At 46.3% G+C, this 22,446-nt stretch overlaps 1 protein-coding gene across 1 annotated transcript in view; it reads right to left on the bottom strand.

Annotated features, from left to right (window-relative positions):
• The window catches only part of PSAT1 (phosphoserine aminotransferase 1), a 32,734-nt gene extending 16,781 nt beyond the window's left edge, over positions 1–15,953 (bottom strand). Inside the window, exons 1-6 of the mRNA XM_049634011.1 lie at positions 15,815–15,953; positions 10,520–10,580; positions 9,516–9,585; positions 6,794–6,999; positions 5,806–5,978; positions 3,421–3,590 (exon numbers count right to left, since the gene is read on the bottom strand). Coding sequence (XP_049489968.1) covers positions 3,421–3,590; positions 5,806–5,978; positions 6,794–6,999; positions 9,516–9,585; positions 10,520–10,580; positions 15,815–15,874 — 740 coding nt within the window. The 5' untranslated portion in view covers positions 15,875–15,953. The remainder of the gene's footprint in view (positions 1–3,420; positions 3,591–5,805; positions 5,979–6,793; positions 7,000–9,515; positions 9,586–10,519; positions 10,581–15,814) is intronic.
• Between the last annotated feature and the right edge of the window lie 6,493 nt (positions 15,954–22,446).

Raw genomic sequence — 22,446 nt, 5'->3', positions numbered from 1 at the left:
TTGCCTGTGCATTCATTGGGCTTAGCGTGATGTACTAAAGGGTTAAAACAGAAGGCCCACGCGATCCTTTATTCCACCCTAATTCACAGCTCAGGGCTACAGGCAACTATGTGAAGCGTTACTCAGCCCAGTTCACACAAAATGCCCAGAGCCAACGGTCATTCAGCTCTGATTTTAAAAGGAAAAAAAAAAAAAAAAAGGCTTCTGTTCAAACAACTTGGGGCCTTTTCAAGGACTTCTGTGTGATTCAAAGCTCAGGAGTCTTCTGCCTGTCTTATTGGCTCACATTCAAGGATGGGGGAGGGCATCTGGCACAAATCTTATCTCTAACTTGGGGTTTGTTCTCACTGCGTGAGCTAAAATTTTCTAACCTTGAAGGTTGTAAGTACCAACAAATGGACTAAGCTGGTTTTCCAAGCCATAGATTTACGGTAATTGGTCAATTGAACGGACTTTTATTTCTCTCCTGTTCTCTTCTTTCGGGGTAAGAGAAAGGACGGCAACTTCCAGGGGGTCTTGGTCAGAACACATTTGAAACCGGTCTTTCTCTGCTACGTTTACACTATTCTAATCGAATATTAATGATTCTGCCCCTCGATGGTCTCAGCACTGTTCTGATCTGCCCGGGGGGGAAAGTTTTGCCCCTTTTCTGCCCTTGTTTCTGGTTCAGCCTCCTCTCCTGAGGCAGGAAAGCTCTGGGGAGGCAGTGACGGCCCTCCTCCACCCAATGTAACCCTCCTCCAGGTGACCAGCTGAGGTGACCAGCTGAGCTGACTGGTCAAGGCCCAGGCTGAGGCCTGCACAGGAGCTGGTAGGGGAGGGACCCTACATGAGAGTCACTGAAGAGTCCCTCTCTGTGTCTCTGGGTCTGACTCCACACACTGTTGTCTCCTATCATTTTGTCATATTTATTAGACAGACTGACCTGCTTTCTCACTGTTCCCACTGACTTTTCACCCTAATATTAACAAACAAACAGCATTTTAACATATTCATTGTATGTTTTAGAATTTGCTTCCGGTAACTCTTAGCTACCAGAGAAGGTGCCAGAGAGTGTGCCCTCCCCCCCCCCCCCCCGCCCCTCCGGGCTGTGCTGTGATCTGAACTTGCCAGCTTTCAGACCACATTTCGGGACAGTGTTCCCCCCACCTCCTCCTGGAGCCCACGGTGGTCTCTGTCTCACCCTGAAAGACCCACCTGATGGCGAGCCAGGCCTTGGCCCCACCTTCTAACAGGGAGGACAAACACCACCTGTCACTGTGCAGCCTGGCAGCTAAGCCCCTTCCCCAGGCTCCCCTGCACCTGCATCCTCACCACTCGGCACTTCCAACTTGTTTCCAACTTGGCCAGTGATCACTGGCGCCTGGAACTGCCTGGAACCCCAGAAACAGGACCGATGGACAAGAGGTTCAGCCCCACTGTCCCCACCCTTAACAGGCATTTCAGAAACATTTTCAACCAGGGTGAAACAGAGTGGGGTTTAGAAGTGACCAGGACAGTAACCACTAGAACACCCCATTCCCCAAGGAAAACAGGAGACACAAATTAGCTGCTGTGCCCCCGTCAGCGGTGCAGAAATCCAGTGGAAATTTCCATCAGAATTTTAACTTTGAGGGGCACCTGGGTGGCTCTGTCGGTTAAGCGTCTGACTTTGGCTCAGGTTACAATCTCACAGTTCGTGAGTTCGAGCCCCGCATCCGGCTGTTTGCTGTCAACACAGAGCCTGCTTTGGCTCCTCTGCCCCCGCCCCCCGCTCTCTGCCTCTCCTGCTCATTCTCTCTCTCTCTCTCTCTCTCTCTCAAAATAAATAAATTAACCTAAAAAAAAAAGAATTCTGGGGCACCTGGATGGCTCAGTCGGTTGAGCATCTGACTTCAGCTCAAGTCATGATCTCGTGGTTCATGGGTTCCAGACCCGCAATCGGCCTCTGCGCTGACAGCTCAGAGCCTGAAGCCTGCTTTGGATTCTGTGTCTCCTTCTCTCTCTGCCCTTCCCCTGCTCATGCTATGTCTCCCTGTCTCTCAAAAAGGAATAAGTGTTAAAAAATTTAAAATTAAAAAAAAAAAAAGAATTCTAACTTTGAGAAAAAAACACTTTTCCTTCCTAGAGCCAATTATGTAGAAGATTTTCTAGAAGCAGCCTCTATCAGGAAGAACTCACTCAGAGGGAAATGCTCTCTGCGCCAGCCTGAGCCTGCCTTTCCACATGCTCTTCTGAAAGCACTTTCCCCCCAGAAAATTCCATGAGCGGAAGAGCTGGACTCCAACAGTGATCTCCTAAGATGAATCCTTCAGACACAAAGAAACACACACTGGTAATTTCACCTGTGGAGAACACTTAAGGTACAGGGTGAACCCACCCAAGCTCTGGAACCAGGCTGTCCAGGTTCCAATCCCAGCCGTGCCACGACCTACAAGTATGGCCTTTGCTTCTTTACTTGCAAAATGGGAATAAAAAGAGTATTTACCTCCTCGGGTGCTTGGGAGCACTAAAAGGGTCATACAAATAAAGTATCACCATTCTATATCATACATGGCCTGAAAGGTAATCCATAAATTCTGGCTTTTCCTTCCCCTGCTAAAGCTCTGGGAACTAGCAACAAGAGAAACAGTAATAATACAGCAGCTAACATTTATAAATTACCATGTGCCAACCACCAAATGCGTTTTAGATGTAAGTAAGTAAATCAATCAATCAATCAATCAATCAATCCTCACAGCACTATCAGCAGGGTACTATTATTAGTCCTGGAGGAACCTGCTACACAGACAGGTTAAGTGACTTGCCCAAGATCACACAGCTAGTAAGTAGTAAAAATCTCCCAGGCAACTGTTAAATCCTAAGTGTCACAAGATTTTCACAAAATATCTGAGGCTTAGTGTTAAAAGACCATGGGGCAGGGGAGCCTCGCTGTCCCTGAATGTGCTTTAATACACTTTTCTCACTTGGCTAATAGGAAGCCAGGCGTACCGGACAAGCACAGACTGGGTGAAAAGCCCAAGCCAGTATGTTCGCTGCCTGGTGGCCAGCTTTGTGCAGGCCCAGCAGGGAAAGAAAAGAAAGCCGGGGAGGTCTGGCCTTTGAAAGTCCTTTTCCAAAGTTTCATGGAAGCTTCCAAAGCTTCATGTTTGAGATGCACACCTGCCACTCATTTGCAGAGAGCTTTTGGGTTAATGGTAAACTCCTAAGGCTATCAAGACCTAAAAAGGGCAAGGAAAACTGATCTAACAGTGCACAGGGGATAACAGAGAGAGGTGAGCTGGGCAAAGAATCCTGATAGGATGTCTGAGCCATTAGGTCACTGGCTAATGAAAACGTGCTCTGCTTACTTCAGAAAGCTACCTCCCTCCGCTTTGATGGGAAAGAGTGAGACCTCCTCCGTCAGTCCCCGAGGCCCCCGAGCCATGCCCCGGAGCTAACCTGAAGCACGGAGGTGTGTTGTACAGGGAGCCGTTTCCAGCCTGCACTTTGTAGTCCAGGACTGACGGGCACTCCCTGAGGGCGAACCCCAGCAGGTCATCACGGACGATCACCACCGTGACCCCGGCAGAGCCTACGTTCTTCTGGGCACCCGCAAAAATGACACCAAACTGAAAAAGAGAAGGCATGGTGTTTTAGATACACTTAGTCATTTTTCATAACTGTATTCAAATTTCCCAATGTCTTTCTAAAGTATGAGGAAGTGATTCTATCCTAATCTTGCTCAAAGTGCATTCTATTCTCTAAAGGCATCTCTGCCTGGGAGAGTTCAGAGGCCTGCAGGTTACACATGTCCCTGGTCCCACTCACCAGCAAGGGGCCAGCCCGAACCAATCACTACAAAGACCTTATACATATTCCTATCACTGTATATACGTCCTTTCTACACCCAAACCAATATTTAAAATGGGCCTGGGTGGCTCAGTCGGTTGAGTGTCCCAACTCTTGGTTTCAGCTCAGGGCATGATCTCACAGTCCCATAAGTTCAACCTCCCCGTCAGGCTCTCGCTTGGGAGTCTCTCCCTTTCCTTCCCCACTCACACTGCCTCTGTCTCTCTCAAATAAATAAATAAATAAACCTTTTTTTAAAAAGTATAAAAAAATGGGGCTAACTGTTCTTGGTAACCAAAAGAAACACAGTTTTGAATGCATTCGTGTTTGTATAAAAGGACAATCGGAAGATGTTGAGAAATAATAGACAAGCTGCCTGAAAGAGAAGAAAGTTTAGGCAACAGATGTTTAAAGGAACTTCAGAAAATTTTGTCATGTAAGATTCAGAACCCTCTCCCACATCCTCCCATGAACGCTCTGAATGCTTTATAAATATCAAACGGCATCCCAAGGATAAGGAGGGAAGACAGCCGGGCCTGATAGGGAGTACTTTATAGGTGACACTGTTTAGAATTGCCAATGCGCAGCAACTGGTCATCAAAAGTGGATTATTCACAGAATGTGGTATAACCACACAACGGAAGATTATTCAGCCTTAAAAAGGAATGAAGGTGCGACCCCTGCTACCGCGTGCATGACCCCCGAGGACATTTTAAGTGAAATGAACTTGACACAAAATGACAAATATTGCCTGAATCCCCTTCTATGAGGGACCCAGAAGAGTCCAATTCACAGAGGGTGGTGGCTACCAGGGCCTGGGGGACGACTGAGCAGAATTCCAGCTTGGGAAGATAAAAAGTTCTAGAGACAGATGGTGATGCTGTTTGCACAACAGTGTGAATGTACTTAATGCCCCTGAACTATACACTCAGAAATAGTTAAGGTGGTAAATTTTAAGTTAGGTATATTTTACCGTAATTTTTTTTTTTAAAGGCAGGCTACCATTTAGTGAGTTTGTTTTTAAATGCTTTAAAGGGGGCGCCCGGGTGGCTCAGTCGGCTGAGCTTCCAACTTTGGCTCAGGTCATGATTTCATGGTTCGTGGGTTCGAGCCCCCATTGGGCTCTGTGCTAACAGCTCAAAGCCTGGAGCCTGCTTCCGATTCTGTGTCTCTGTCTCTCTCTCTCTGCCCTCTCCCGTTCACGTTCTGTCTCTCTCCCTCTCAAAAATAAAATAAGCATTAAAAAAAAAAAAAAAAAAAAAAAAGGAAATTCAGGGCGCCTAGGTGGCTCAGTCAATTGAGCATCTGACTTTGGCTCAGGTCGTGATCTCGCGGTTTTTGAGTTCAAGATCCGCGCTGAGCTCTGTACTGACAGTTCAGAGCCTAGTGAGCCTGCTTCGGATTCTGTATGTATCTCTCTCTCTGCGCCTCCCTGGTTAGCACTCTGTCTGTCTCCCTCTTTCTCTCAAAAATAAACAAACATTAAAAAAAAAAAGTAAATGCTTTACTTTTTGCACCCCCTAGTTGCATTCAGCTGAGTGCTGTGCTCCCCCATCCACCCTGGTGTGCCACTAGGAAAGGCTATATGCCCTGTTGATGCTCTGGGAGTTGAGATGGGCTCACGGCCAGGTGCAGCTCCTTCACACATCCCCTGAGCTTGGATAATCTGCATTTTCCCTGGAAGACAGCAAGCTACTCCCACTGTGTTGGCCCAAACACTTCTAAGAGGGACCCTCGAAGGCAGATAAACTCCCCAAGGACTCCAGTGTGACCCTGTGAAGCAATCATTAACACGGGGTAACATCAAGATGTAAGCATTCTGACAACCCACAGGAAATAAGCAACTGTCGGCCCATCGCTGTGAGCTGCCCTGGCTTCGAGGTCTCTGCTGGCCCAAGACGCTCTGGGCCTTTCCGTGTCCTGGTACGTATGTTAAAATGCTCTCACGGAATCCGAGACACTGGGGTGCCCCCGCCAGGCTCTTTTACACTCTACCTTGGAAACATCCACTGGCTTGGATAGGAAGTTTGAGGACATGTCACAAACCAGCACTGCTCCCTCGACGTCTGGGATAAAGTCAAACTCCACTCCGTGCACAGTCTCGTTGGCGCAGTAATATACATAGGAGGCATCGGGGCTCAGCTTCCAGGTGCTTGGATCTGGAATTTCTACCACAGACGAAAAGGTGGAGACTCTGGACTTTCATTCTGCCTTCCTTGTGTAGATGGGACTGACACACTTCCCCTAGCAGCGAAAGGCTCATCCCAAAGCCCTCCCAAGTGAAACCACCCTATCCATCTTGCATTATAATCCCCATCAACAACCTAAAAAGATTATGAATCCCACCCCTTTGACAGTTATTGGGGGTAACTCATCTTCAAGAATGGTGTGGTGGGTATTTGTCGAGTTTTTTCTCATTAGCCAGCATCCATCTATCCTATGTCCACTGAGTTTCTTCTTGGGGCCCCAGCCTCCCCAGCTCAGCCCACGTAGCTCCAGTGTGGCCAATTCCACTTGCAGTCACATGACTGATTGGGAATGGAACACAGGAGACATCAGACTCTAACTGGAAATGCTTGAGCAAAGGCACTGCAACTTGGGAGAACAGAAGGTCAGGAGCATCTTCTAAAAGGGAGTACAGCTTTTCCGACTGTGGAGCCACCACAGAGGAGACGAGGGGAGACACCAGGACCTGCAGGCACTTGTTGGGGCCCTTGATCAAGCCATTCCTGAACCCAATCAGCCTCTAGGTTTTCAGGTAAGAGAACCTATGAATACTCTTTCTGTAGCAGCCAGTGAACAATCTTAACAAGTACAACCATCCAGTCTGAATGGTACCAAACCAACTATTGACCAGAAGAAGGAATTAAAAACTGCTGGTTGCCCTTGGCAGGGGTAACCTGACATCTAAGGAGGGACTACCCACCCATCAACATTTGTCAGCATTTCATTATCACTGCTGAACTCAGATCCCAGCACTTACTCGTGTAACTCCCAAGTTTGGGGTGGACGATATTCACGGTCCCAAACTTCTTGGCTTCTTCGGCGGCCTTAGCTGACCAAGATCCTGTCACCACATAGTCGGCACACCTTCCTGCTTTCAGGCCAATCAGGTTTAAGGGGACAGCACTGAACTGGCCAGACCCACCTCCTTGCACAAAAATCACCTTGTAGTTGTCTGGAACGGCTCTGGGCAGAAGCACATGTGACGGTAAACAGAGACACACAGGGCGCAAGAATGAGTGATGCTCTCTACCAGCACTTTACCCTGGGTGGATATACTACAAGAAATATGGTAAAGTCCCCCAGCAGCTTTGCCTTCCCCAATCCAGTCACTTATCTATTCCCTCCTTGGACAACCATTATCGGGCTCTGTGTGGAAGCCTATGGGGAATGTTTGGAGGGAAGTCAGTAACACCCTGCTGGTCATCTTGCTACCACTCTCAGACTACATGGTTCAAGGGAGGCCAACCCTCGCTCCAGCAGAAGGGCGCTTGACCGGAGCTGGCCAGTGGCGTTTGGTTCTGAGACCTTTGCTCAAACTTCAGGAAAAGGGGAACGCTTTCTACTGAGGGAAAGGATAAACCGGCTAATCCTACAACCCCTGGTGGCCACCTGGTGAAGCCAACACCTAAAAAAGCAGAGCCAAAAGATGAAGATAAAGACCTTCCTGAACATCACCTAAATCACTCCTTCACTTTACGGTTACACACGGTAACACACCCCCTCTTTCACTTAAGCTAAGAGCTGGGCATCTGTCACTTACAACCAGAAGTCCTAAAAATACATATGTGCTGGTCCATGCTATGAACCATGCGGACGGTGATAAGAATCGTAGATAACGTTTTAGGCCTAAGCATGTAATCACATACGGACATACATCAAGACTAACAGGGGGGCACCTGGGTGGCTCATTTGGTTAAGCGTGCGACTTCAGCTCAGGTCATGATCTCAAAGTTTGTGAGTTCGAGCCCTGCGTTGGGCTCTGTGTTGATGGTGCAGAGCCTGGAGCCCACTTTGAGTTCTGTGTTTTCCCCTCTCTCTCTGCCCCTTCCTCAGCCCAGCTCACACTCTGTCTCTCACTCAAAAATAAATAAACATTAAAAAAAAAAAAACAAGACTAACAGGGAAATTTCTGGACTCCAGCATAGAAAATGAAGATGATGGTTGGAATGGCTCTAGGCACTAAGAGAAGGCCAGCTCCAGAGGGACTAGGCCATGGAAACTGGACCCAAACCTTTGAGTAAGGTCAGAGCTTGGAAACAGGTATATGGAAGGCAGATGGCTACAGACAGGCCCAGCACCAAGGTAAGAACCAAAGGGCAGGGCAACCCGAGAGGGTCCTGGGGAATGGGTGCTGTGCAAATATCTGGTCCTGAACTATGTCTGCCTGTGATCATCCAGTGCCTACTGCCAGGTCTCAGTGAGAGGTTCTAAACATGAGGTTCTCAGCAGCTGAGAGGGTTCCAAGTCTATGTTATTCAGATGCCAGACAGATAAGAAGGCCAACACCTGGATGGAAGGACAGCAGATAGAGACAGAGCAGAAAGGGGTACAAGGTAGGCACTTGGTTAGGAGAATAAAGGACAGGCCCATAAACTGAACTGAGAGTCCAGTCCCAGGAGGCTCACAGCCCACATCTTCTGGGGCCAAGGTTCCATGAAGCACAGGATTATGCTGTGGACAGGACATGGGACCCAGCAGGCAGACCCGGTGAGTGAAGTCACGCGAACGATTACTGGTTCTGACCACTCGCATTGCACTGGGCTTCTAGGGGCTCCTCACAAAAGTGTCCCCAAGCCTGCCCCATCTTGAAGCGTTTCATCAAGGCAATTTAAAAGGAAGTAGTCCATATAATTCCAATCTTGTTAACGAAATAATGCAAACATGAACCCTAAAATGTTAATAATAATTACCTCTGACTGATAGGGTTATGGATAGTTTAATTCTATCCATAGTTTAACTATCCAGTAGTTTAAATTCTAGTTTAATTTGTGATATTCAGGTTTTCCCCTAAACTTTCTACCATGAACATGCACCAGTTCTATGAGCAGAACGAAAATGTGGATTTCCCCACCCCCCACCCAAGATTACCATATTCATAACGTTTATGTGAATATGTATAGATAATATATCTCTCATTTAAACAGCAATCTATTTACAAGTAAGGTTTCCTCTGGGTAAGGAGAATGGTACAGATAAGCTAAGAGGGACCACCTGAGAAGTTCCTGGAGTGAAGAACTCTTAAAATTACCCAAAAAGTTTGCAAAAGATGAAGTTTCTACAGAGATTTGGATTCAGCTGGGCTAGAGAGGGGCCCTGCACTTAAATTTTTTAATACCTCCCCGCAGCCAGGTGATTCTGACAGGTGGTCTGAGACCCACATTTTTAAGAGCCAGTAAACTAACCAAGATGACCATTTCTTTGTTATCTAAATCCCTATTAAGCCTGAAAAATCTTTCTTAGATATAATGAATCCAAATCTTTGGAAACACCACATAAAATAAAAACACACAAACATAGGACAGCAAACAAACAAAAAAGCATGATGTACTAATTTAGTGACTTTGGGAGAATCTTTAAAAGATTATTTTTAATTATGAAATATTCTTAACACACAGCAGAGTAAATACTATAACAGACACCCAGGTATGTGGATTATCAAACAAAAGTAACGAATTTGGTCTTTAAAATTTTGAACTTACAACAATTCCCGCACAAGATTCTCTGTGTTGTTAATAATCTTGGCAAAATCTGATGACCTGTGGCTCATTTCTGTGGAAGGAAAGAAAAACAAGAAAACGCAGTTCCAGTTCAAAACCAAATGAAAAGAAGAAACTTTAGAAGCAAGTGCACAATTTGCAAATAAAATAATAACGGGAAATTGCAGTGATTTTGCAAATTGTGGGCCAAGGCTCACTTAGTTTAGGGGAAAAATCCAAACTGATTTTCCAATTGCAAACATTTGAGCCTTACAGCCACAGCAGAATGATTTTTCAAGTCACATACTCATTGAATGAGCCATTTACTAATTCATCCTTCCGTCCCTGTGATTTCTCACAAACACGAACCCATGCACAAAGGCTACCCCCGAGAACAGCAGCACAAATTTCCGCACTGCGGCTCTCATTTCACAGAAACCCAAGTATTCGTCCCAAACCCACAGGAACAAAATTTAATAGCAACAAGCATGCAGTTAACCCTATGATCTCTTAATACTATGTGGCCTTTGGAATTACCTAACAAGAAAAAGGACATTAAATTTTCAAGAGGAAATTTTTAAATTCCAAGGTTCTCTTCCTCAATAATGTAAGAGAAACTTAATGAAATTATTAACGCGCAAGATCTTGAGCAAAGGCTTGTAGACCTTTAAACATTTACTGAGTTCATTTGTAAGTATAGCCCAGGCTGTACAATGAATGTGAGGCAATACTATAAAGGTTCAGAGCATGGTGAGGCATGTGATCTCCGATGCTATCAACAGCAAAAACCAACCATGAAAGGGTAAGCGGAGAGGCAAGAACCCCTCACCAGCATGGGTACTGATTTCAAAACTGCTTCCATCAATCATGCGACCAAAATTACTAAAACTTAAAAATAGATCTACAAAGGCCTAAAGGAAGACCGAGGGGAAAAAATTCGAGGCTTGATGCATTTTAATCAGTTTCCTTTGGAACCTGGATATTCAGAATCAAAAAGTAAATCTTACCAAGAACACTAATCCCAATTCCTTTGTAGTCTAATAATTCCTTTTGTATCTCTAACAATACCTAGGAAAAAACAAGAGAAAATAAAATGATTTGGATATTCTGTGCAGAGCACTCCCTCTGGACATCAAAGAGAGGGAGTCCACCCACAGGGCCTGTGAGGTCCGGAAGCTTCTGTCGTGCCCACGGCCAATCCCCTTCCTCCCACCCAGCCCACAGAGCCCTGCTAATGCAATTTACACACAAGTTAAGTGTGAAATTATGTGATGCGATTGATGTTAAAATACAGCTTTTCTGGGGCACCTGGGTGGCTCAATCAGTTGTGCATCAGACTCTTGTTTTCAGCTCAGGTCAAGATCTCATGGTTCATGAGCTCGAGCCCTGCGTCGGGTTCCACACTAATGGCACGGAGCCTGCTTGGGATTCTCTCTTCCTCTCTGCCCCTCTCCCAACTTGCTCTCTATACTCTCTCTCTCAAAATAAATAAAAATAAACTCAAAAAAAAAAAAAACCAGCTTTTCCAAAAGCATGAATTTATTTAGGTATAAAAATTCACCTGGATTCAAAAAATAGAGTTCAAATAAAGAATTTTTCTGATGACAACCCTCAGCTGTCAAGATAAGACCTCTGGGAAAAAACGGACGCGCTAGAAAATATCCCCTCCACTATCACATTTCTCACTCTGAATGCAGAAACACAACAAAATGCATAAAGTTCTGGGTTCAAGGAAAAACAAAAAAAGTCGGTGAGGCTGAAATTAAACTGATAACTCAATTTTCCATCTTTTTAGTCTAAGGTGCTCAAATGGAACAGGGTGGGTGTGCGGGAATTAGGAAGAGCCTGCTGTGAATGAAGGGGCTCCTGGGTGGCTGTTGGTTAAGCGCTGGACTCTTGATTTGGGCTCAGGTCCTAATCTCACCGGTTCCTGAGATCCAGCCCCCTGACGGGCTCCGAGAAGCCTGCTTAGGAGCACGTGCTCTCTCTCAAAATAAATGAACATTTAAAAAAAAAAAAAGAAAGAAACACCTGTTGTGAAAGATTAATGGGCAGGGGAGGTAATGACATACCGACAGAGCCATGAGGGGGATATTCCTATCCCCAATGTGCAGATGAGTAATATCAGCCAAGGCTCTGAGGGCTATGCAACTGGCCAGCCCTTTGACCCCTCTACTAAGATTACTGCAGTCCCTTAACCACATTCTACCTTACAGGGACAACTGGGCAGGGGAGACCCAATTTACCACCAATCCCAAAGAGTCAGGAAATGGGGCACGGCTCACCAAAACTTACAAAACACAGCTGGCTTGGGGGGAGCCCCATTGATGTTTTGTTCCTCCAAAGTAAGTAAAATGCAAGTAACTACACACTGAAAAAAAACAAAAAAACACCAATCCTTTATTTATTTTTCTTAAAGAAGGAAGATAAAATCCTATCAGAGATGAATGTTAAAGTGTGAAATGACATGATATCTGGAATTGGCTTTATTGTTTATTAATTTTTTTTAATGTTTAATTATTTTTGAGAGAGAGAGAGAGATACAGAGAGCAAGCGAATGGTGGGGGCAGAGAGACAAGGAGACACAGAATCCGAAGCAGGCTCCAGGCTCTGAGCTGTCAGCACAGAGCCCGATATGGGGATCGGAGCCTAGAACCATGAAATCATGACCTGAGCCGAAGTCAGACATTCTACTGACTGAGCCACCCAGGCGTTCCTGGAATTGGCATTATTATTTTTTTTTATTAAATTTTGTTTAATGTTTATTTATTTTTGAGAGAGAGAGAGATACAGAGCACAAGCAAAGGGTAGGGGCAGAGAGACAGGGAGACACAGAATCCAAAGCAGGCTCCAGGCTCTGAGTTGTCAGCACAGAGCCCGACGTGGGGCTCAGATCCAACCAAGAACCATGAGATCACGACCTGAGCTGAAGTCAGACGCTCTACTGACTGAACCACGCAGGCGCCCCTGGAATTGGCTTTAAAATCATCCCAGAGCCGGTGGGGAGTAAGAGCGTGCTGGAGGAGGGAGTACTGAAACAAGCAAGACTGGCAAAACGTCCACAGAATTCAAAATCCTCAGAGATGGGTCCATGGATTTCACTGCATTATTCCCTCTCTACCTTTGTGTATGTGCAAACTGTCATGAAGTACAAAGAAAGGGAAAAAATGCCCTGAAAACATACATTAAACAGGTGAGATAAGCCCTCTGTAGAGGCATCCTGCCATCAGAGGTTTCCTCGAAAGACAGAGGCTAAAACAGGACGGTCATAAAACAATCTAAACTGGAGTGTGATTTGTCTAAAAAAAAAAAAAACTTTTTGAGAGAGAGAGTGCGCACGCGCACAAGCAAGAGTGAGGGGCAGCAGGAGACAGAATCTTAAGCAATCTCCACATTCAGAGCAGAGTCCCACCAACGTGAAATGATAGCCTGAGCTGAAATCATGAGTCCGATGCTCAAGGACTGAGCCACCCTGATGCCCCTGAAAAAAACAACATTTTAACAATAAAGAATTAAACAAAAGGTTCCTTTGGCAAGGGCGGTGGGGGAGGGGGGGATGTCAAGAATTTGTCATTGTTGGGACACCTGGCAGCTTGGTCAGCGACCATGACACTCTTGATTTTTAGGTCGTGAGTTCAAGCCCCACTTTGGGTATAGAGATTACTTTCAAAAAAGAAAAGAAAGAAATCATAAAAGCTAGCATTAGAAAAAAGGATTTGTCATTATTCTGTAAACTACCGGATGCTTATTAGCACTGGCTGAACAAATAAACTTTAGTGAATCCATCTTTGAACTCCTGTTTAAAACTGGATTTCTCACAAAATAGATGAACACCGGAGAAGAGAAATAAAAATAAAACAAGATAAAAACAGAGAGGGAGGCAAACCATAAGAGACTCTTAAATATGGAGAACAAACTGAGGGTTGCTGGAAGGGAGCTACGTGGGGGATGGGCTAAATGGGTGAGGGGCATTAAGGAGGGCACTTGCGATGAGCACTGGGCGTTATATGTAAATGATGAATGACTAAATTCTACTCCTGAAACCAATACTACACTAAATGTTAACTAACTTGAATTTAAATAAAATCTTGGACAAACAACAACAAAAAAGACTGGATTTCTCTTACAGACAGTATCCCCTAAAATGAGGTTATAACCCAAATCATTACAAAGAGTTTTAAAAGACTTCTACCCCAAAAATCATGCCCCTCTACTCCAGTGGAGTTTCTTTAGCTGCAGAGTACAATTGCTTTTGTGGGTCACAACTAACTTTTTTAAAGTTTATTTATTTATTTTGAGAGAGAGACAGCGAGCGGGGGAAGGCCAAAGAGAAAGGGAGAGAGAGAATCCCAAGCAGACTCTGTGCTGTCAGCACTGAGCCCAGCACAGGGCTTGAACCCACGAACCGTGAGATCATGACCTAAGTGGCTATCAAGAGTCAGACACTTAACGGACTGAGCCACCCAGGTGCTCCTCACAACTAATTTTTTAAATGAAATAGACTAGAGTGGAATAGAATACAAAACTATGTATGTTGTAGTTATTTAGGCCAAATATTTCATAAGACCTTAATATAAGGCTTTTATTATAATTATATGCATATATTTTGTCATTTTGTAAAATATATTTTTCATTGTGGTCACAGTCAATAGTAAAGTTTGAAAACCTTCTCTAATCCTAACAATTCAATCAAATCAAAACTCATAAAAAGCAACATCTGCCCACTTCCTTCCGCCCACCCCCTCCCCCACCCAGAGAGGGCATCTGAGGGCAAAAATCTTCCCAGGGAAACAATAATTACGTTACTGATGATCACAACTGCCATTTTAAAAAATGCATAAAGAAACTGCACAAGGAGGGGTGCCTGGCTGGCTCAATGGGTAGAGCATGGGACTCTTGATCTCAGGGGGCCTGAGTTCGAGCCCCATGGGGGTGGGGAGAGATTACTTAAAAAAAAAAAAAGAAAGAAAGAAAGAAAGAAAGAAATTGCACAAGGAACAAATAGAAGATTCCAAAACAGAGAAGGGACAAAGGTGAGGCAGGTACAAGAAACGTTTGCACAGCTCTGACAGGGAAGGAATCTCGCCTAAAACCGACTATAATAGGTGAGAAAAAACAAGCCCTGTTCTCTCAGCTACCGCGAGCCCTGCCCCTAGAAATGCAAGAAATCCTTTCCCTTCTAAAATTGTAAGATTCTCTGTTCGTACAACACAGAGGAGGCTCTATCCCGGGGAGATTTCTACTCTGTTCAACAATAGATAATTGTAAAGCACTTGGCTATGCCTCATGTTGCAACAACATATTATCAGTCATTCTGGTTAGAAAAATAAAAATATAACAGCAGCGATAGCAGTTTGTCATTCAAGGCAAATCACAAGCTGCCTTCTTCACAACTGAGGAGTGGGGGGCGGGGGGGGGGGGATGGGGAAAGGAGGAATGGGTGTTGGGGGAGGAGCTGGAAGCTGGCATGGTGCCTAGGAAGGCAGGGAGTCAGTTCCACTAGGACTTGAAAAGTCTGGTTGTGGCCCCAGGGAGAATTCAATCATCCCATTTCCTCCAAAACAAAGTGAAGCTAACTGGGCAAGCAGCCCAAAGCCTAACAGAATTTGAATACTCGAATGCTTTTAGGAAACAAGCCAGTTTAAAAAAAAAAAAAAAAAAACCTACGCGTGGAACAGAGCTGAAATAAAGGGGGGGGGGGGGGGGGGCAGCTTCTCTAGGGGAACAAGGAAAGGGTGGACTGAAGGCTTTCAGATTTACATTTCTGAAAAGCAACGTTCCCAAGTGCCGGCTAAACCAAACACTCCCTACGAGGAGGGGTCATGCGCGGGACTCCAGTTTGCCATCCCCTCCAGTTAACGCGATCCTCATTCACCATTCATTCAAAGTATCCATTCACAGATCCACTCGGCACTGCCTGGCTCTCAATGCCGGCCGGGCAAGGCGAACGCAGAGATGAGAGCTCTTGCCTTCCCGCCGCGCCCCGGGCCCAGCCCAGAAGGCACAGCACCGGAGTCTGCAGGTGCGCCGCACGGGCGAGCCGAGTCGTGCACGCCGCGCCCAGGGCAGTCGGCGCCAGGGGCAGCTGTAGAAGCAAGTCGCCGAGTTTCCTTTCCCCCAGATGCATTCTTCCAGAAGCCCACTTGCGAGGGATCCTGAACTGGGCATGCACTCTGTTGCAGAACGCTCGGAAGACTCCGAGCCGGGAGAGGGGATCCGAGCGCCCCGCCTCGGAGATACACTGCGAACCGCGCGCGCTCCCGCCCGCACCGCACTCTCGGCTCGCGCTCGTGGGGACTTACCGAGCGCGGCAGCTTGGCAGGCCCGGGCCCGAAGTTGACCACCTGCCTCCGGGCGCTCATGATGCGGCCGCGCAGGAGGCGAGGGAAAACGAAAGAACTGACCGCGTGGGCAGCGCAAGTCTACTGCTGGCTCAGACCTTCTGCCTCCTCCCAGCGCCCAGTCGGCGCCCCCATTGGCCCGCGCTGTCGCAGGCCCTGCGCTAATTGGTTCGCGCTACGGGGCTCGCATCCCCATTGGTCATGCGCCTCAGCCAAGGCCCAGGAGCAGTTGCTCCTCCTCTCGTCTACTGCCTCAGCTCCTCTCTTTCTGATCAGTGCAAGGCGCGCGGGAGATTGCACCAGCCGCCCAGCTCGGCAGAGTGCCCGCCCTAGGATCGTGGGCGGCGGGAAAGGGCTGCCCCTGCCAACGTGGGTTCGTGCTTCTGCGGCCTGGATCCGGACCGTTTCCGCCCTCCAACCGCAGCCCCTCTCTCTTGGTCGCACTGGGAGACGTGGAGCAAATCCTTCCCCAATCCAACCACTTCACCCGCCCCTGGTCTGGGCTCTGATGCATGCTTCAGAACCAGCGGTTACTAATTCACGAAACTTTTCTAAGCGCCCCCCCCACCAGCCCCGGATGCCGCATTGGAGAGGCAGGGCTCTCAAGAATGGAACTACAGGGTGAAGGGTGGACGGACGGGAGGGGGAGTGCGGGGGGAGGGGGAATGAGATTCCCTGCATGGATAGATGGACCAGGAGTTCCTGCAGAATGAAAGGATGGAGCGGCCAAGCACTCGAGGAGGAGCACTGGCCTGGGAAACCTGGATCCCCCCCCCCCCCCCCCCCAGGCAAGTCCTTTCAAGTTGCTGATTCTCCATTTCCTTTTGTGAAAAGAGCGAGTACGAACCTGGCATTAGCTCTCAGGTTGCACCGGTGCTGACAAGCTGTGGGTTTAGAAACGTGAGGAGATATTAACGGCAATGCGAAACCACTAGGGAGTCAGTGCAAGCCTAGGGAGAGGCCCAGAGTCAGTCTGCAGCCCAAGCCAAGCCGGGCGCCAGGCCAGCGCTGCTCAAACTTTTCCACAGACGCATCCTTCTCAAGAGAACTCCCGTGGAGACCCGCATGGTGCTCTGAAACAGGGAGGCCCCCCTTCCCCACAAGAAAGACATTTCTTTGGATTCTGGAATTTCATTATTTTTTGAACTGCGAAGTCTGCTTTCTACTCCATAATTTAACCTAGTTTCTTTGAATATAAAACATATGTTACCAAACCTTTGAGCAAAACTAGTGCTCCAGGAATACACACTGGGGCTTCCTGTAACACCACCCACAGGGGGACCTACCGCCCCATTTGAAAAGGCTTGTAAGATGACTGGGTTTTTTTGGCTTTGGTTTGTTTTTTGTGGTACGTGGGTGGGATGGGGCTGGGGGTGGAGGTCCTGCTTTGGATTTGTGAGTTGGAGGGCAAAATTTCTAGAAAAAGCTCAAATGAACAAGGTCACTGCCTTCCACAGCACCCTCATTTAAGAAATTGAAAAACTGAGTAAAAAGGTGTGAATCTCAGTCCATAAACTAAGATGTGCAAGAATAGTCACGCATCCATTATTTTATATAAAGACTTAGCTATAGACCCTGAGCAGCTAATCCACTGAAGGAGTGGGGGAGCTGGCCTTCCTCCTTCCTGGAGTCCCTAACCACAGGGATTTACACGGCCCTGCGGTGTGGGATGGAGAGGGGAGCACCCAGCCATTTGGTCTCCATCCCCCCAAATTTGGCTGAGTTGTCTCCACTATTCAGGTTTATATGGCTGCTTCAGTCAATTAAACTACGTCTATGTCCCATAAGGAACACAGGAAATTCGGGTGGGCTGGAGGTGGCGATCATCCTATCGGCCGAGACAGGCCACGAGGTCATTCCTTCTAGGGCTTTCCAGTTTCTGAGATGATATTACAGGGAACTGAGGCACACAGAGCCTCTGCCCAGGCAGGTACTGCTGACCTCTGGCTCTCTCGCTCTCTCTCTGTCTCTCTTCCTCCCAGCCCAAGGGAATCTCTTTTTCATTCCAGAGAGAATCCACTTCTTTCTGTTTCTTCCTCACACGCTGGGCACAAATACCTTAATTCTGCACCACAAATTCCAGTGTATCCTGGGCCACTTGGGAATAGAAAGGTGGTGGTGAAATTGTGGTGAGTTGGAACGTGCACCCGTTTGTGCAGGAGTTGCACGGGCCCACCACGCGTTCCTGCTTTCCTTCCATGGAACAGAGTCGTCGCCAGGAAGTGGTGGCCCAGCCAGTCTCCTCATTTCCCAGCTCTCCTTGCATCCAGGCAGATGGAGTGCCTGGGTCCCATCAGTGGAATGGAACCGAGGATGTCCCTTTCCGGGGTGGGGAAATGGTGTGTTTCTGCACTTCTTTTCCCCACTCCACAGGCTGAAATCAGAGACTCTGCGGTCCCCGGAGATGGTGGAGACACAGAAAGGAAGGATCTCCATCCAGTCTCTGTATCACCGACTCCGGGCTTGTTATTCACAATCGAGAAAGTATCTCTTCTTTTGTGTCGTGCCACTGAAATCCGAGGGGCTTTTTGTTCCGGTGGCTCATGTTATCCGAATTAATACCCCACTCTCCCCACGACAGCTGCAGCTCAGGTCCAGCTGTTGTTGCCAAATGGGCAAAGTTGATGGAGCTGTCTTCCCATTTATAAGGAAAAACCAAAAACCCAGATGTTGATGTGATGTCTTCCAATTTTTAAACGTCTCCGAATTTAAATTTCAGAACGCACTGTACAGGTCAATATTGTTAAGGGGTCCCGCCTAGATTCCCTCCAGGCCTGATTCAGCTTGCTGGCCACCAGCTCTCCTTCTAACGACTGCTTTACAGTATTCTGCTGCATAATTCCCTCCTTCAGCGAGGAATACACTCTGCTCCTTGCTTGAATGAGAGAACGAGAAAAGAAAAAAAACACTGGGGAAATGTAATTTAATCTCAAAATATCCCTCTGTCACCCTTGCCTATCTTGCAGTGCAGATGTATAAAGACAGCCCAGGGGATTCCTGCATTTCAGGAGGGCCCCTCCCCTCTTAGTAGGCTCTCACTGAGGTTAAAAGCAGCTTCTTTATGAAAGATGTATTTTGCAAATGTCAGTTTCACAGGTGTTATTTCTTGAGCCCTTACGGTAACATATGTGAATGTGCCACCATTTCCAGTCAGGTTGGCCATCCCATTTAGAGGGGAAGGAGAAAAGGGGCGCCTGGGTGACTCAGGCAGTTGAGCATCTGACTCTTGATTTCGGCTCAGGTCATGATTTCACAGCTCATGAGTTCAAACCCCGAGTCAAGCTACACGCTGACAGAGCCTGCTTGGGATTCTCTCTCTCTCTTCCTCTCTCTCTCCCCCACTCAGGCGCTCTCTCTCTCTCTCTCAAAATAAATAAACACACTTTTAAAAAAAAGAGGGGAAGGAGAAGAGAACTGAACAGAAAAGAAACCTGTTGGGAATGAGGGAAGAGTATTTCTGTTGCCCTTTTCTGTAGTTGGAGCTGAAGATCCTTTTCTGTTATTACTCCTGGAGGAAATGAGGGACAGGACAAGGGACTCAAACAAAAAGTCAAAATCCTATAACACTTTTCATTCTGACCCCAAAAGGTGGGAAAAGTTACTCACCCTGCTTACTTTACGACCTCAGTTTATTCCCTCTCCCTACTTCACTGCATTTTAAAAATTTGTGATAAAACATACATAACAGAAAAGTTACCATTTTAACCATTTTTAAGGGTACAGCTCAGTGGCATTAGTACATTAAGTGTTGCGCAACCGTCACCACTGTCCATTTCCAGACTTTTTCGTCTTCCCCAACTGAAACTCTGACTGTATCCATTAATCAGTAAGTCCCCACTCCCCTTTCCCCTAGCCCCCATAAATCACCGTTCTTTCTGTTTCTATGCATGTGGCTGCTCTGAGTACCTCTCATAAGGGGAACACGGTGTGGGAAACAAAGGCAAAAGAAAAAAATTAAATTTCCTTACAACTTTCCAAGTCCTTGAGACAGGCAGAATGACCTTGCTCTAGGAACTCAGCAGTCTGGATGTTGACACTTTGTTAAGGGCAAAAGGCAATCTTAGCTTAACATTATCCTGACCTCCAGATTCTTGTAAGTTTCTTTTAACATATACAAATTCCTTTGGAAACTTCCTTTATCTCAAATCCCTCCAAGATATATGTTAGCAACCCATTCTCCAAGCATATGGACCACTGATATACATATGAATGGTCTCATGACTGAGGTTTCATTAGACAGTAACAAATGACCTTTTCCTAACAACAGCTCTAGCCCCCTCAAGGTCCTGGAAACATTTCTTCCAATATTCCTTAGAGACTTACGCTATCCCTAACCCTCTCCCAACTTGTAAGTATATAATCAGTCGTTCCTCACAACCCCAGTGCAGCTCTTTCTGCCCATGAGTCCTATCCCTATGCTTTTAATAAACCGAAGACATCTCAAAAATTCTTTCTTGACCGTTTCTGCCAAACCCCAATATTTCCACATCTGAATATACAGAATTTGTCTTTTGTGACCAGCTTATGTCACCTAACACAGTGTATTCAAGGTTCATCCATTTTGCTTTATTTATTTTTTTTATATATCTTTTTTAAAGTAGACTTTATCTTTAGAGCAGTTTTAGGTTCACGGGGAAATTGAGAGGAAGTTATTTTTCCTCTCCCCCATCCCCTACATATGCATAGATGGCTTCCTCTATTATCAATATTCCCCACCTGAGTGGTAAGTTTGTTACAAATCAATGAACCTATGTTGACACATCACTGTCACCCAAAGACCAGAGTTTACATTAGGGCTCACTGTTGATGTTGTAAAATACTGTGGGTTTAGACAAATGTATAATGTTGCATATCCACCCTGATTAGTATCATACAGAGTAGTGCTCTATTCATCCCTCTGTCTCTCTCTCTTTTTTTTTTTTTTCATTTTTTTAAAGTAATCTCTACGTGTGGGAGCTCACAACCCCAAGATCAAGAGTCACATGCTCTACTCACTAAGCCAGCCAGGCGCCCCCTTTGTCTCCCTTTTTGAATGATCAGTATAGAGAGCATTCTACAGCAAAGTTTGCACCAGTAAAATCTCTAAGGGAGTCATTTTAAGAGAAACGCTCTGTATGGACCACTGGGCATCCCCCACAGGGGACTGCACACTGCTTATATCTCCCAACATCCTAAAAGGATTCTGGTATGGAAAAGGCATCAGGATTTTTTTTAAACCTGAAAATGTACTTACGTCACTACTTTTTTGTGTGTGTTTTGTTTTGTTTTGTTTTGTTTTTAAGGAAGAGAGCAACCCCTTGACACCATCTGTCTGATGTGTAGACACAGTATTCACCACATCCAGCTGGGCTGCCCCTGGTCATGTACCTGTGCAGTTTTGGATTAACACTCTTCACCTGGGCTGCCTCACCTGGGTTCCACGTGGAAGCATGAAAATGGGCCACGGAGCACTTGTTCAATCAGCTGTCCAAAGTCTTCATGTGCCCATTATAGAAACCATCAAGTGTCTTTTAGAATGGCTTTTGCAGGGGCCCCTGGGTGGCTCAGTTGTTAAGCACCTGACTTTGGCTCAGGTCATGATCTCACGGTTTGTGAGTTCAAGCCCCATATTGGGCTGTGTGTCTGCTTTGGATCCTCTGTCTCTCTCTCTCTGCCCTTCTCCCTCGATGCTGTCTCTCAAAAATGAATAGCCATTAAACAATAAATTTTTTAAAAATGTAGAATGACTTTTGTAGTGTTAATAATCTGGTGGTGGTTTTATTTTTTCCTTTTATTTTTTTTTATTTTTTAATATTTTATTTTTAAGCAATCTCTACACCCAACATGGGGCACAGACTCACAACCCCCCCGATCATAAGCCACACACTCTACCCACTGAGCCGGCTAGGCGCCCCTCATTTTAAATTTTTTTTCCTCTTCGGGGGCCAGAGCAAATACAAAGATAAAGGAAGGAGCTAGAGCAAAGCCAGGGATAATGGGGGCAGAGTCAGTGCAGGACTTGGGACTTCCTGCTTCTGACCCTGCTTTTTCTTATACCTCAACTAAATCCCAACTCCAACACACATTGCCTCAGAAATAAATGATGACCATCAGCTAATTTATTTACTGGCTTATGTTTGGTATAGAAAGACAGCAAAGATTAATAAAAAATAACAAGAATTGAAAGCTGCATAGGTGAACCATTTCTGTAATCCTAGAGATGAAACAGAGGAAAGGACAGGTGGGCAATGTGGCTGGAGGGAAACAACTGGAAAACATGGGAAGGCCAGTTTAATAGATCGTGGTTTATGCATGTGGTGAACTGCTATACCACTATTACATGGAATGCACACGAAGACTTTTTATTTTATTTATTAAAAAAATTTTTTTTAATGTTTACTTATTTTTGAGAGAGAGAGAGAGAGAGAGACAGAGCATGAGCGGGGGAGGGACAGAGAGAGAGAGAGAGAGAGAGAGAGGCAGAGCTAGAACAGGAAAGGGGCAGAGAGAGAGGGAGAGACAGAATCTGAAGCCGGCTCCAGGCTCTGAGCTGTCATCACAGAGCCCAATGCGGGGCCTCCAACCCATGAACCGTGAGATCATGACCTGAGCGA

Source organism: Panthera uncia, chromosome D4 (assembly GCF_023721935.1).
Source record: "Panthera uncia isolate 11264 chromosome D4, Puncia_PCG_1.0, whole genome shotgun sequence".
NCBI lineage: Eukaryota > Metazoa > Chordata > Mammalia > Carnivora > Felidae > Panthera > Panthera uncia.
Note: the sequence above shows the minus strand (reverse complement) of the source record. Positions and strands in the feature narration are given on the sequence as shown.